General features: G+C 45.1%; 7 protein-coding genes across 7 annotated transcripts; 3 read left to right on the top strand and 4 right to left on the bottom strand.

Annotated features, from left to right (window-relative positions):
- Positions 1 to 2,516: 2,516 nt before the first annotated feature.
- Positions 2,517 to 3,115, top strand: PPTG_24494 (hypothetical protein; the record flags this gene model as incomplete). Its single annotated transcript, XM_008917393.1, has 2 exons — positions 2,517 to 2,641; positions 3,100 to 3,115. The coding sequence occupies 2 exons, from the start codon at positions 2,517 to 2,519 to the stop codon at positions 3,113 to 3,115; spliced, it is 141 nt and encodes a 46-aa protein (XP_008915641.1).
- Positions 3,116 to 3,739: 624 nt separating this feature from the next.
- PPTG_19063 (hypothetical protein) lies at positions 3,740 to 4,087 on the top strand (the record flags this gene model as incomplete). Its single annotated transcript, XM_008917371.1, has 2 exons — positions 3,740 to 3,901; positions 3,974 to 4,087. The coding sequence occupies 2 exons, from the start codon at positions 3,740 to 3,742 to the stop codon at positions 4,085 to 4,087; spliced, it is 276 nt and encodes a 91-aa protein (XP_008915619.1).
- A 671-nt stretch (positions 4,088 to 4,758) lies between these two features.
- PPTG_19062 (hypothetical protein) lies at positions 4,759 to 5,064 on the bottom strand (the record flags this gene model as incomplete). The annotated part of the gene is made up of 1 exon (XM_008917370.1): positions 4,759 to 5,064. One exon carries the CDS (start codon positions 5,062 to 5,064, stop codon positions 4,759 to 4,761), a length of 306 nt encoding a protein of 101 aa, XP_008915618.1.
- A 757-nt stretch (positions 5,065 to 5,821) lies between these two features.
- On the bottom strand, positions 5,822 to 6,547 carry PPTG_19061 (hypothetical protein; the record flags this gene model as incomplete). The annotated part of the gene is made up of 1 exon (XM_008917369.1): positions 5,822 to 6,547. One exon carries the CDS (start codon positions 6,545 to 6,547, stop codon positions 5,822 to 5,824), a length of 726 nt encoding a protein of 241 aa, XP_008915617.1.
- Positions 6,548 to 7,264: 717 nt separating this feature from the next.
- On the bottom strand, positions 7,265 to 7,372 carry PPTG_24493 (hypothetical protein; the record flags this gene model as incomplete). The annotated part of the gene is made up of 1 exon (XM_008917392.1): positions 7,265 to 7,372. One exon carries the CDS (start codon positions 7,370 to 7,372, stop codon positions 7,265 to 7,267), a length of 108 nt encoding a protein of 35 aa, XP_008915640.1.
- A 1,897-nt stretch (positions 7,373 to 9,269) lies between these two features.
- Positions 9,270 to 10,896, bottom strand: PPTG_19060 (hypothetical protein; the record flags this gene model as incomplete). Its single annotated transcript, XM_008917368.1, has 3 exons — positions 9,270 to 10,478; positions 10,535 to 10,648; positions 10,714 to 10,896. 3 exons carry the CDS (start codon positions 10,894 to 10,896, stop codon positions 9,270 to 9,272), a joined length of 1,506 nt encoding a protein of 501 aa, XP_008915616.1.
- A 1,998-nt stretch (positions 10,897 to 12,894) lies between these two features.
- PPTG_19059 (hypothetical protein) lies at positions 12,895 to 13,301 on the top strand (the record flags this gene model as incomplete). Its single annotated transcript, XM_008917367.1, has 2 exons — positions 12,895 to 13,186; positions 13,258 to 13,301. The coding sequence occupies 2 exons, from the start codon at positions 12,895 to 12,897 to the stop codon at positions 13,299 to 13,301; spliced, it is 336 nt and encodes a 111-aa protein (XP_008915615.1).
- Between the last annotated feature and the right edge of the window lie 1,582 nt (positions 13,302 to 14,883).

Raw genomic sequence — 14,883 nt, 5'->3', positions numbered from 1 at the left:
CCCTCGCAGCTGATTGGTTCATTTCCATCCGTCTCACATTCTCCAAATTTCTTAAGCGCTTACCACACGGGTATGTGCACCTCTGCAGCACCTGTAGGTTCACGACAGTGACTTTATTTTGGATTGATGTAAACTCAAGTCTACGCTCCGTTATGATAGGACTGAAGAGAGTTGAGCATCGTCCAACTGATAAAACCCTTGGAATCGTTTGTTTGGTATCATTGGTGGTTCATTGCTTGCCGTAATATCAGCAAAAACCGAAGTCAACTTAAAGACCAACGAATCAAAGGTGCAAGAATTCGTGTGAAACTTTTAACTTCTATTCAAGCTAGCCCACAAACTATAATACCTTCATCATCTGACGACATGTCCCCCAAATCACACAAAATTGTCGAGGAACTCATGCACAGTTCCTTTCTCGCGTGTTAAAACTAGCGTCAAAACAAACCTCGCGAAGTTCGCTTTCGCTGATATCATCACCCGTACCACGCGAGTCTGCTAAATATAATGGACGATTCAACTTCTCTAAGTGAGGACCATGGAGATTACGTAGTGTCCTGTAAGTGACCTTCTAGGCTAACCTGAATTCAACCAGCTCGGGACCGATCGTTGTGTCCGCGTTTCACCTCCGAAACCGATTGAAAAGATATTGTGTGGCATAAGAGAACGACGTGTTGGTTACAAAGTTTACTCAATCCGTCCTGACGTCGACTAGATGGTCCTATCCCTTGAAACCTTTGGAGTGCCCTGGACAAGTTTTGAGTTTGGTTACAGCTGCTACCGCATTGATGCCAGGTAAGCGTTACAAGTCATGGCAGTTGGCGATTGTAAACTGGTCTCGAACAAGCCACGAACGTGATAGATAACTCACCTTTCAAATATATTGTTGACTTTGACACTGCTTTCAATTCTAAATGGATGAATCCAGTAACGTAGTCAAGTGTAATGAAGCTTGCATCGCCGTAGTTACTTAATTCTCGAATTAACGACCTACTCGCAATATTGTCGATGGCATGATATGCGTCGGATGTGCGTCGTTTACAAGTACAAGGAGGCTGAAACGCTTGCCTAAGCTCCTCCTCGAACTCCGCATAGGTGCTACAGTATTTAGTATCCGTGTGCCGGTGACCATACGCCCAGCTCCTTGCCGTCCACCAAGACAAGACACTTTCGACGGCTCCTCGACGATACATCAAGCCGTGACGACAGTGTTGACTTGGACGAGCCGACGGAGAGGAGGCTCACTCATTTTACCCACAAAACCAAGTGGTTACATGTAGCTACTTGCGCGTAACCCCGTTGAAAAGAGTCATATGCAAACGATTGCTCTGTTGCTATGTGTGGTTTGTATTGTGCGTAGTTTTATATTGCGATCCCAATAATCACGAAGCAACGGACATACAGAGAACTACAGCCGACTACAATGCAGCTAGTGATGTAGTCTCCGTCACAGGGGATCTAATAAATATATCCTTGTTAATATTATAACTAGCCTCCGGATAAATGAGTCAGCCAATGTTGGAGCAAACTAGTATGTAGATGCAGGACCTGTTCCGCAATTCATCCAAATGGGAACAGCTGAAAGGTGGATCCTGTCCATCTTTCTGTTTTGGTAATTCAGCGGGAAGCAAACGCGGAACACACAGTTACTAGCGAGCTATCCTTTGTTCTACATCATAAGAAATTAAATTATCTGGAAATAAGGATTAGAAGGATAATAATAAAAAAAAAGGTGTGTGCTGACACGAAGACGTCGCACGCAGCGAGCAGGATGAAACTGTAATGGGAATCTCACGCAGCGCTAAGGCATCGACCAACCCAATTCAATATAATTCATAATTGTTCTGGACAGTTATTGATGTGTAATAGAAAGTGTGGTCATGACAACGTTAGCGGCTTGAAGCCACGCATTAATACTGCGGCTTAAGCATGTTGGAAGCAGTTTTGTTTTACGCTCGGCGCCACACCCTGCTGTAGGCGCTTAACGCCTCAGTGAACCGCTTTGCAGCCCCAATAATGCGAGGTAAAGCTGGTAAATGGATCTCAACTTCGCTATGGCGATTGATGGATGGCTGTCAATTCCGATGGGCTCACGATGGATCGCATGAACTACGAATGTAACACAAAAGTTGCGAGGAATTCTATATATATGTAAACTCCTCCGGATGTGTCACCTAACATAAATATCCAAAAGGTTGGTGTATATTTCGAAACCAATACATAGACAACGATAATGTATCTATATCGAGTTGAGACTAGGTACTGGTAATCAGAGAATTATAATGTTTTTACAACCCTGGGTTGGACTCTGGATAAATCCACAGAACTTTGGCGTAAGAATCGCGGGTAACTATGGCAAATGGGCTCGAAAAGGTCAAATGTGAAGTGAGATTAGAGTTAGAGTTCAAAGCTGTCCTTACCGGCAGCGCTCGAGACCACAGCTCCAGCTCCAGAACCTTCGTCCTGCAAGCCACCTCCAAGGACTGTTACTGCCGCGTGCCTTCGTCCAGTCGATCATGGCGGCCTGTGCCGCCATTCAGCGCTGCTGCTGTATCCTCGGTTGGCGCGCGAAGGCACGCGTCCTCGTCGCTCCTGCATCACGCCAGCACTGTCCGCGTCTAGGCCCCACTGGAGGATACAGGTATGAATCCGGCCTACCCGAGAACCGCCAGTTGTCGCCGTGGTGTCGTCTGGTACAAACGGCGCTATCGCCGCTCAACAGTAACAAAACGGTCCCTGGACGCGCCGTATCAGCACCAACAGCGAGTTTTACGTAACTGCATGTAAAAACATTACTTATATCACACGTCACTCCTCTCACAACCTAGTGTCTACCGATATCAAACCAATTTACCACTATCCGGCTGCATTCGAGATTGAATCCTGATTGCGCTAAAGCAAATATCTTTTTTTGGTCTAGTGGCCCCAAATTAACATGAAAAATGACCAACCCAAAATCATTTTCACGGCTACAGCCGTGCATTCTAGATATCGTTCTGGTGTGGACTGGAAACGGTGTACGCGTCTAGCGCACATTTTGAACTTATTCCAAAAAGGAGTAAGGCTAATTTCGTACTAAGTACACAAAGCTGTACTTAGCTCGAAGAAGCACTGAAATTTAGCTATCTAGTCTTCACAGATTCGGATCCCAACCAATGGTGCTGAGCTGACACATTCCTGTAGATCCCTATTTATGCTTACTAGAAACGATAAAGTCATGGAATTGATGTAGGTGAGTGAGCCTAAAAGAACTTCGAATCTTGTGTTGTTTTATTCTTGCCGGCATGGGCCCAATTGCTGTGTAGTTTGATGCTCAACTTCGTTTTGATTTCTTGGCGATGAAGTCATTCCTTGTACTCCAGGATTGGGTTTACACTACCAAACTCAATCCTGGAGTGCTGTTGTAGTAGCTCCCAGACTAAACAAGTTCGTGCTAGTACAGTATCGGTGGTGCAAAGTGAGCGTTGACGTTAATAGCTGGTTATCTCGTCCATTCTGCTCATCAATAATTTTAATAAATAAATAAAACACAACCCAAAAATGTATGGGTGCATATGATTTGCTACCAAAAAGACTGTGTTTCGTAGGGAGTGCAGAGACATCGGTCAGAACACCGTATAGAAATGCCAGACCACAACTATATGTCATTCGACAAATTTCTCGCTCCACGACTTGTTGTCAGCTATGCGCTCGACTTATTTTGCTACTCTTTGTACTGGGAATACTCCACAATGCTGCCATGGTGGTAGCGGTCCCCGATGAGACGAATCTGGTCCGTGAACCTCCGTTATTGGTGAAACAGACTAGTGCCAACTTTATGGATTCTGTCGAAGGCCGACTTCTGCGAGGATACTCGAGTAAAGAGGAAGAGAGGGTGGGATTCGGCACACTCGTCAATGCTGTAAAGAAAGTGGTCGACGACGAGAAAGTGACAAAGGCTAAGGAACTTATTTAACAAAAAGCTAAACTGCAGAAGATTCTTGACGCGGAAATTACTCCCAAGGAGCTACGCAAGGCGCTGGGCTTTTCCCGCAAGTTCGGGATCGAGGAACTCAAGAAGCTGGATTCAACCACAAAGCGAAAATGATGGACACAATCGAGAAAAGTGAGGAATTGGGTTCCAAATTCCAAATGTTGCGTCATTTCGAAACGGTATATGCCAGGGCCAGCAAGAACATTTGAGTTCGAAAGATAAGCGAAGCCCATGAAACGTTTACAAGCAACGCGATAAGATGCTAACCTCTAAACGAATTTATTTTAGTTGCTGCAAAGTCTCGCTGTTCTCGGAGTTTTTCCAATCGTGGCTCACTAAGAAGCATGTAGCCTCGGCACGATTTGACAGTACACTCATTGTGCACTGGTCCAGCTGGAGATTTCTCCTATTCGCACACCAATTGCATTATCTCGAAACTACGTAGTGCTTCATTAAATGGTGGACGCAAGAACAGAAACAGTGCAAAAGCATGGGAGGTATTGGTATCAATAGGCGGATCAATTGGATGCAAAAGCCTCCGTTAAACTTAACGCATGCTGAATTTTCGAGCATCCTTCGCCACTTACTCTGACACCAAGCACTTTCGAGATGTTGACTCGACTGGCGTCGGTAATCAATATTGGTGGTCAAAAACAACTTTGGTCACACCATTAATAGCAAGTTAGACCACGTGACCAAATCGCTTGGTCATGTAGAGAATACAGAGTAAATGCAATTTATGTATTAGACCGATGATACTAATGTCTGGTCAACCACAACACGTATCACTCACACTTTTCCTCCTCTTCATAGTCAAGTGAAGTGTTGTACAATATGCCTAGTTCGTCGTCTGAGAGACCTGAGCTAGCATCATCCTGAAACACCTCAATAACATCTACAATATCGGGTTCACTGTCAGAGTCTTCTTCATTTTCCATATCTGGTAAGGCAACTGCCCTAGGAAAGCGCAAATTCGACCGCACGGGAGCTGTAGCATCACCTGTGATGATACTTCTGCGAAGTACCACGTATTCACGCGCCATTTCTTCGATAACTCGAACAAAACGATCGAGATTTGGATGAGGCTTCATTCTCGCGTTTAGTTCACGATGAACTCTCTCGAGGGGATTGTTGGTCCGGTTTACTATCTTCCTCTGAACACCATGGATATTCCAGAGATCGGGTGGATACATGTCGACCCACGTTCTCGTGAAATAACGCCAAACTGTTTCCACTTGTTCCGCGAGTATGGCAGGTCTTTTGCATCCAGTCTTGTTTTAATCTTTGCTTTCACCCACGCAACTCCTTGCACAGCTATCTTACCGGGTAGGATTACTGTCAGCATATCTAGAACTCCGAAAGTCATTGCCACACCTACTTCCTCGTCTGGAATCGCATACTCTTTCATTTTCCGTCTACACGCCTGTTTAAAATGAAACAAGCATCCAATAAGGCGTGTAGACGGATACTGATCCTGGATCGCGTTTATTAGAGCAGCTTCAAAGTTACACACTACGTCCACAGGATTGGGCTGCTTTCCGACCGCGAATTCAATGCACTTGAACATTTTCACGTACAGACCCTCCGTTTTGTTTGTTGCCAGCGTAAAAAAATATAGGTAAAAACAAATCGGTAAGTGGATCAAACATCATCAAAGTAACGAACTGATGATACGTTTTGGGAACGCACCGAAAGGTGCCGTCGACAAACAAATGAACTCCATCGTAACGAAGTAAGTTGCGCAATTCTGGATGCGCCCACCCTATCAATCGTTCGATTCCAGGTTTCCCTTCTTTTGCCTTGTTATCATCGTGCCATGTATTGTGAAATTGCAGAAACCCGACGATATCATGCTTGACTGGCTAGAGCTGGACTTTCCAGCAAAGCTAAGACATTGGAGCCGTAGGCTGAGGCTCTGGCATTGGAAACACGATTGAACACTAGCTTGTGTGAAAGCCCGCGTACGACACGTGCAGAAGCCGAGTAAAATTTTGTGTAGGTTCCTGTCCATATTGCCTTGGCCACCATGTCCTCCTCGATAAGACTGTCGACGAAAGCCTTCATCTCCTCTGTGACAGATATAGCCGGAATCATCACTGGTTGGCCACGAGACGTGCCACTACGACACGTATGAGAAACCATATTGTCCACATCAAACGTCATCGTATTCGCATAGAAGACAAGAGTGCCAGGACAGCGTTTTGAAGGTCGGTAAAAGCTGCATCGATAAGTGATCTTGACCGATGTTGAATTTGCACGTGTATACTCGTAGCCTTGAAAATATCTTTTCGTGTCTCCATCTCGCGCTCTCGATGTTCCTACCGTGTTCACCCTGGTAGAGCTGTCAGACGGGGCTGGTAAAGCCGAAGAGGCCAAGGGAGTAGTCACCAAAGTAGTCATACCGTGAAGATCCTCGGGGCCTTGTTGCAGCAAGGTTCGCAATTGGCTAGGGTTGATATCATCCAACTCGGCAGAATCAACACTTCCTTGGCGTTCACGTACAGTACGACGACTTGTCGCCGAAAATCTACGCCTCTGACGATCTTTCCGAGGACGTGTTGTAGGTCTAGCCATAATTGATCGTCCATATAGCGGTCCAAAGGCTGGAATATAGATCTTGGGCACGAATAGGTAAAATGGACGGAAGAACAATGTTCCTTGAAGGCTTGGTGTTTCAAAACCGACAATCCAATTCGAAAAGTCGTCAAATCCGGACGTCCGTTGAAATTCCCTGCCACAAAAATAACACATAACCACCAGGAGGAATCGGACCCCCATCACCCCTTTCGGGAGCTTTTCCATTAAGCTACGGTGGTGGACTGGAATATAACGAACAGCAATGCTACAGTTAGATAATACACCTCAAATTGCATACTCAATAAAGGCTCGTACCTTGCATTGTCTGACGGGGAATTAACGGAAGTACCGCGACAACCCTCTTAGGACAAGTGCCCCCGCTCAATTTGCCCTTCGGCAGTCAATCAGACAATGAACACGACTTCTTGTTTTGTTTGCTTTAATGAGAGCTTTCCTTCCGTATTTTCATCTCAATGTCTTGTTTTCTCTGGCTTAATGGGTGTAGCAGTTTCTGATTTGGAAAGATGGAAATTTCTTGATGGCATTTGCTAGATAAATCGATGTGTAAGTCAAGAATTCTCTTCAATAAGTTTCTCTTAGATATATCGATAGGAAAAGTCTAGAAGTTTCTTCTTGTACATCGGCATGACCAATGCCATTTGTTCATATGTATTCCACGTGGACTATTAAATCTAACACATGACCTAACAGTGTTCAGCCGACGTGACCAAAGTTGTTTATGACCACCAATGTGTTCTTCGACTGGCGTCGCATAAGCTCATACTGCTGTTTGACTTTGCGCTCGGTTTTGATGGCCTCCATGGTTTTCTTCCGAGCAAAACAAATCGCAACACATGAAGCGGTTCCAAGCACGAGAAACAGGGATCCAATGCATGCTGTCAATACGACAGGAGGACCAAAAGAGACCGCTTTTGATTTAGTGGGCACGATACAACGTGGACCTGCCCACGATTTACAGTCCGCATCAGTACGGCAAAATGCCTTTCCGCGCACCTCCACAAGTTTATTATCCTCGCCTTCGTATTCATCAAGGTGATCCAGGATCCATTGACGCGTAGGGTGTGTCGCTGGATCACATCCGAACCAGACGACAGGCCTTGATCCACACGAATGTAGCCAATCTTCAAATGCATCGGGAACAAATCGCAGGTAGCACGTCCAATCCGTCACCACGGCACGGCAGATAACTATAAGATTAAAGCTGGAAAGCGTATTGAATCTTAGAATCGCCCTACACATCGAAATTTTGGAGAGCTATACTAGAAAGGAATATCGAGACATCGCTTGATTGTAGAGGAAAAATATTGTAGTAGACACGAGTGAGGGTTCAATTTGCCGGTTCTCAGAGTTCAGTGCCTTGCAAAAACGCTGTATCTGCAAAGCAAAATGCAATCCAAAGCTAGAACTTTACTCAGAAGTCAGTAGAAATTACTCACATATAACTAGCACCTTTACTAATATGATGTAATCCATTAATCTCCCATAACAAACTGTACTGTGGAATTTTTATCATTAGAAAATCACTGGGATGTAAACAAGAACACTAGCTATGGTAATTCGCTCCTGCGTGGAATGATGAAACATCGTGTAGTGGCTATAGCGATACATGTAGTGCTGTCTGTGTTATTCGAAATAGAAGGGACTCTGTCCGGATATTCAGCAACATCACATATTTTATGTAATATATCTGGAATCTGGCGTCGTATTATGGATTGGTAATCTTCGTATAATCGCGAATCAAACTGACAAAAACGTTAAAACTTTATTTATTGGTTTAAAACCCCGTCATTTTGCTACGCACTTCAACATTGTGCATCCGCACGATGCTGGTGTCAACACTCAATGTCCTTTTTATGTGCATAATGTATCTTAAATATCAGCTTTTCAATTGGTTTTAAAACGCATAGTCACGAAATCCTCCGACTAGAAAACGTTTGTTTCACGTTAGTTTTTTTATATTCTTCGAAACGTACCAATCTATACGTCGGATAGTCTGAGGAGCGCAAATCGCACGTAATAATTGTATTGGATCCCGTAAACTGGGAATCGATACATTGGTAAAACTGACAGCTCACTCCGCAATTTCCTCTCAAGATCCTCAACCCAGAGTCAAACTATGAGCTGCGATAACCTCCTACGTGTTGTGACTACTGTCCTACTCTTGACTCCTGGAGTCGGGGGCGACATCAAAATCCAATCACCGTTGCTTGAAAGAACGGGCTAAACTAAAATGTTATAAATGACCCAAATATGATTGGGATAAGGCATAGCGCCTTAAAGACCTAGAAATTGGGTCAATTTATGCTGCTACCTCAATCCACCTTTTCCTTCGATACAGCAGCACGTGCCACAACGGCCTACGTTTGCTCAACCAAGTACCGCGACAGCAGACGCTGTGGCTGCGAGGCAATCGCAGGAGATGTGTTGAGACGAAGGCCATCCAAACATTAAAAATAGAACCATCACATTCGTTTAAATATTAGGTGGCTATGAATTAAAACAAAAGTTGCGTTTTCTTTTATAATCACTACCAGTAAAAATAGGAGGCACTTAGTAAAGCTCGGTTCAACCTGTACAATCCGGAGCTTCCCTGTATTAGCCACGGCATTAGTTCTTGAGAGTTATTTCGTGAGATGTATTACGTCGCCGTCATAATCTCGGGTATCAAGAGGCGAAACTAGATTTTTGCACGAACAAGTTACTGCGCGGTACGCTGACGGGCTTCAATTGCGAGTTTGTCCCAACGCCAGTACGTCATCATTAAAAATGTCAGCGACAGCCATGTCGCTGCGATGCCAACGCCAATTCCCCACCACAAACCGTCAACACCCATGTGAGCCGTGAACGCCAGGATGGCTCCAAGCGGGATACCTACGCCATAGTACCCGATCACGTTGGTGATGGCAGCCTGTTTCTGCTTGCCAGCTCCTCTGAAGACTCCTTGCATGACAGCGTTGAGACCATCGGGGATTACGAATGGCGACCAGAAGACCATGATGTAGGAGGCTAGATCAATGCTCTCGTCATCATTAAGAAACAGGGGAGGAATGGCGTCGTTAAGACTGAACAGAAGCACTGCAAACACCGCGGAGATCCCCACGGTGATGGCTAGGGCCAAGTAGCAAGCCATCTTCGCCTTCTTTGGTTGATCAGCGCCCAAGCAATTGCCCACTCGAATGCAGGCAGCAACTGCGACGCCCATGAAGGCGGTATAGGCGATGGCGGTGATATTCATTAATACAGCATGCGTTGACAGGGCCACGACGCTGTCTGGTAGATTACCAGCGAGAATTGCCAGGATTTCGAAGGCCCAAACTTCGACAGCCATCATAACCATTCCCGGACAACCAATTCGCACGAAGAGGTTCACATAGTTCATAGCGGCCTTGATATTCCACCCGTGGCCCCACCAGTCTCGAAGTTGGTTTGGCCGCCACATGAAGTACGGTACGAGCAGAAACGTGAGTGTGATATTGCCCAGCGATCGAGCAACAGCAATACCGTTGAATCCCATCGACGTGTGGTACGCAAGTCCATAACCAGCACCAAGGTTGACCAGATTTCCGATAACTGCGATGACGACTAGCGGTTTGACGACATTTTGACACTGCATCACCTTCCGCACGAGCTCGTAAAGGAAGAGGAACGGCAGTCCAGGAAGCATCAGACGAGAAAAGTCGCGAGTCAAGTATGTGACGTTCGTGTGCTGACCAAGCAAATTGAGGATAGGTTCAGCGAACGAGTTGACCACGAGCATGGGAATGAGAGCGATGGAGAGAACCACCACCCCCGTCTGGAAGTAGATTCCGATCTTGTCGATCCGTTTGGCGCCATAGGCTTGAGAGCAAAGCGTATCTAGCGCGGATGCAAGACCCAGTCCAAGTGATTGTGCTGTGACGTTCAAAAGCTGCAATACACACGTTAAATCATACCACACGTTCATCACCAGACAGCTCTACATACCATGACGGAAATTGCCGCTGCGTCAACGTAATGCTGCGAGTTTGCTCCTCCTATGTTACCAGCCAACAAGATGGAAACGAAGCCAGGAAGGAACTCGAGCATCGTGGTTCCCATCTAACAAACAGACGAAAGGGTAAGTATGTAGTTTTAAACCTCAGAGCCATGATTTCGATACGTACCACCGGTAAGATTAGCCTGAAAAGCTCGCGAGCTTCCTCTATGCGCTTCGGTTCCGGCTCTACAGGATTGCTCGCACCACTCTGAAGTGTTTCAATGGCCACCAGAGAGTCTCGGAGAGAATGGGTCTCTCGAAGAGACCCATTGATGCCAGATGAGTGCTTGGGAAGCAGTTGTTCGCCCATCGTTGCGTGTTGACTCGGAGATGAATTGAATTGTGAGACCAGCGAAAACCGCGCAATCGGACTAGTGGTATGGCAATAGCCAGTGTTGACGTCGTTCAACCACTGACGTGAACATCACTCAGGCTAATCTAATTGAATGGACAACATACGCTGGGCACAAATGCAACTTTCGCGAGAAAATGCACACATGGTATTTCTTCATTTGTCTCGCAAGATCAGTGTGGGAATAACCAACTCTAGCCTAAATTGTAATGTGCTTCTCAAAATTTCGTGTAGTTCGAGTCCATCACACGTAGTCAACGTTCGGAACTCGAGATGTCCGTGATTTCATAAATGTCTTGCTGCAACTTGTGAAAACGAGTGGTTTCGAACTGAAGATCGCGTCAGTGATAAAGCTGACGCAATTTTTAAGTGTTGACGGTGCTTCGGCATGTGACACCACCAATCGTAATCAAATCGGACTCAAAAACCGACAGTATTAATAGTAATCGTTTGGAGGCTAATAATATTTGGAGTTCTATAAGAATAATAACACGAAACAGAACGCGTCATGTAAAAATAACTCTTCATTCAGTACTGTCAAAAGTCGATCGTCCTACGCATCGGCAAACACCAGTTAACTCGATGCGCTGCTCTTCCGCGAGAAATGGCATTCAACTCATCCTAAGGGGGGCTGCAAAGTTGTATCATCATTGGCAGTCCTTGCAAGTGAGCTATCGAGGAAATAAGTACTTCATTGAGCGATTATTGGCCCTTGACGAATACATGGAGAAAACGTCAGCATTACGTGTGGCTTTTGTGGTATGTGGAACATTGATTCCTATGGTCATACTGGTGATTTCTCAAGAACTGATACCGCTCAATGACCCACGTAAAGGCTGGCGTGTGAACTATGGTTTTTGGGCTCGTGTCGGTATTCTGTCGGGCGTTGTAAGTATGGCGATTGTGAATCAGGCGAAAGTAATCATACGATCCACGGTATTCCGTTTGCGTCAATCTGTGTTACTCTTCGGGTGCCAGGCCTTAACTTATCCAGTTGCGTCCATGGGTATTGTAGCTTGTGTTGGCTTTCCGATTCCGTTCTTTGCTTTATCGACAATCCCTGTCTTCTTTCTACTACTTCTAGTATGGTTCTCCCTTATTGCTGGAACACAGTGTATTCGAGATATTCTCCATCACCCTAAGGAACTGACCACGTTCGCCCTTTACATTTGCACGCAGATGTTGATGCCAGTGGTATATCCCATTTACGAAGTGATATTTTACGCAGCAGCAAACACAAGATACGAGTTCCCAGTAATCCTGCTACTATCGATTATCAAGATTGTCATGAAGTACATCATCTCTTTAGCTTTGACGGGTATGGAGGATATGATGCCTAAAGCGGTAACCTTCTCAGTGGACTTCTTCCATGCTGTATATCTCGCCACCTGCGTGCAGCGCACACGTTCAACTACTACCATAGTCATCGTCATTGCTGTGGATGTAGCACAGTCTGCCCTGATGTTGTACGGGCTACATAAACGAAGTCGCACAATGTCGGCGCGAGCACGGACAGCTGCAGGAGTGTGTGACAATAACGGATCTCTTGTCACTGCTCTTCGGATAATCTGTACAAGCTCTAAGAGGTTAGAGAACCAACACCTCGGTGGAATTCGTATGCGCTCATGCCTCCCTTACCGGCTATCTCGAACTAGCATGGAATGTATAAATAATCTGGAAAGGGTACAGCAGAGAAGAATCTCTCGAATGGCATTAAAACGTCGTGCATTGATCTCACGAGCTATCGCTAGAATATATTGGTGGCATCGCAGAACTAGTATCCGACCCATTGAGACAGCCGTTATTTCCCCTACAGAAGATCAATCAATAGAGATGAAGTATCCCCGGCAGAACTCGGCTGTAAACCGACGTTCAAATGTACTCAAAGAAGGTTTGGAAACACTATTTACTTCAGAGTGCCTCGTACTTGTCGGGTATTTACACACAAGCATCGCAATGTTCTACGCCAACTTCGTGGTTATGATGATATATCTTCCAAGCGCTCGATACCACAGCGAGCTGCTCGGTCTTACTCCTGAAAATGTAGGAGAAACAGTCAAGTCTGTGTTCATTTTTGGTTATCTCGAGTTCCTATCCTTTGCGCTTCTCGCACTCATGCTCTATCGACGGTATGGTCTGCAAGCTTTTTACCACCTTGCCTTCGTCTTAGAGACGCAGGTGGTACGCATTCAAGGCAAGGTGATCATGTGGATGCTACTTATTCTAGCTTTTCGAGTAGATCATTTCGGTAAGTTATTTATATTATCTAACGGCACGAGTCCAACTATCTAACAGCTTGACCTGCAAATGTCGATTTAGGTGTCGATTTCACCTTGCAGTTCTCTTGGATGGAAAACTCGTGAGATTTCTAACTGCTTAGCTTGTAACATAAACATAACTTTGAGATTTGAATATATCTCGCAACCACTCGTTACAATACGTATCAAGTACTTATCGATTTGGACTAATTTCTTAAGATCAAGGTTATAAGTGTTTTCTGTTCCGATGCGTGCAACGAATGTGCACTCCTACATAAACAGACAAGTGGTGGCATGAAATCCCGCTGCGCTTAAACGAACTGGAACACGTTTAATTGACCGTCTGGCACTACATGTTGAATAGCAGCTTTCTGCGATAGCTTTGTCGTTGTGTGTATTACCCTGCGGTTGTTTTATTCTTTGCAATTAGCCTTCAATTTGTAGAAAAATTTCGCAACTAAAATGTTTCAATCTGATGATAATATTCGTGATCTCTATAATCAAAATGAAGACATAAATAACTCAAGTCAACTTTACTAAACCAAAATGAGAGCACAGCTGCGGTGTAACAAACGGATGAATACACGCGATTGCTTGTATCAAATTGAGAAATATACGGTGGTGAAGATCGTTCACTTCTTGGTTTCGGATACTTAGGACGAATACACTACTTATTTAAGTATACAATAATAGGGAGAGATGGAGCGATAGTTACTCGCTTTTAATTAGCGAAGTAGTGCCGAATGGAATCGCTATTTATTCGAGTGTCTGGTACTTGTCGGTACTTGGCCGCAAGCATCGTGATGCTTTACTCTAGCCCGACAATGGTGTTGTAACCAAACTGATCTAGCTAAATATTCTGTACTTTACAGGAAAAAAATAATAACAAGTGTTTCCCAATGGGTTAATCATCCTCAAAGTACTTACTTTTCCGTTTTAAGTGGCAAATCTAATATTGGAACCCGCATCGCCATTTTTAGTTGACTTTGCTGTAACCCCCTGCAGTCGAACTATATTCGCACGATGTATCTCTATAATCAACGGAAGCTTTCAGCTCAATATGACGAAGATGTCGACCGTGAGAGAACGAGCTGTATCCTCTGCAGCAAACGGTGAACTATGGCAACAGACCCAACAAAGAGGTCCTCTAGCAAGAATTCTCTACTTCTTTCGTCGCAGAAAGCGCGGTTGGTTTATGGGGATGGTCATATTGGAGTTACTTTACGTCTTCGTGTCCGTCCCGCTTCGCATCGGCTTCCTATTTGACCCCTACACTACAGATGATTGGAGTTCCGGTTGGACAGTAGAACTCACAGTATTCACAGTACTAGACGTCCTCGCAGATACCGCAGGATTTACGAGTCTAATGGATATATTCGCCGCTCAACGTCGAGAACAAGCAGCCGTCGCTGCAGATGCCATTGGAGCTATTGGAGCGCGCCGACAACGCTCTAATCAAGGCCTCAACAAACAACATGGACGTAGAGCTTCCCTCATCTCTGGAATACGAGACTCCATGCAAGTGGCATGGTCCTTAAACACAATTATCCCAAAAAGGCACCGACATCACGGTATCCAAAGACCAATATTATTAGAGATGATATCTATGATACCATTGGAACTATTAGCATTCGCGTTTGGACCCAATTCTCTGCATCTACTGAGAATATTGAAGCTACTGCGACTG

This window comes from Phytophthora parasitica (genome assembly GCF_000247585.1).
Source record: "Phytophthora parasitica INRA-310 unplaced genomic scaffold supercont2.100, whole genome shotgun sequence".
Classification (NCBI taxonomy): domain Eukaryota; phylum Oomycota; class Peronosporomycetes; order Peronosporales; family Peronosporaceae; genus Phytophthora; species Phytophthora nicotianae.
The sequence above is the reverse complement of the archived record's forward strand: the minus strand, read 5'-3'. Positions and strand labels throughout refer to the sequence as shown.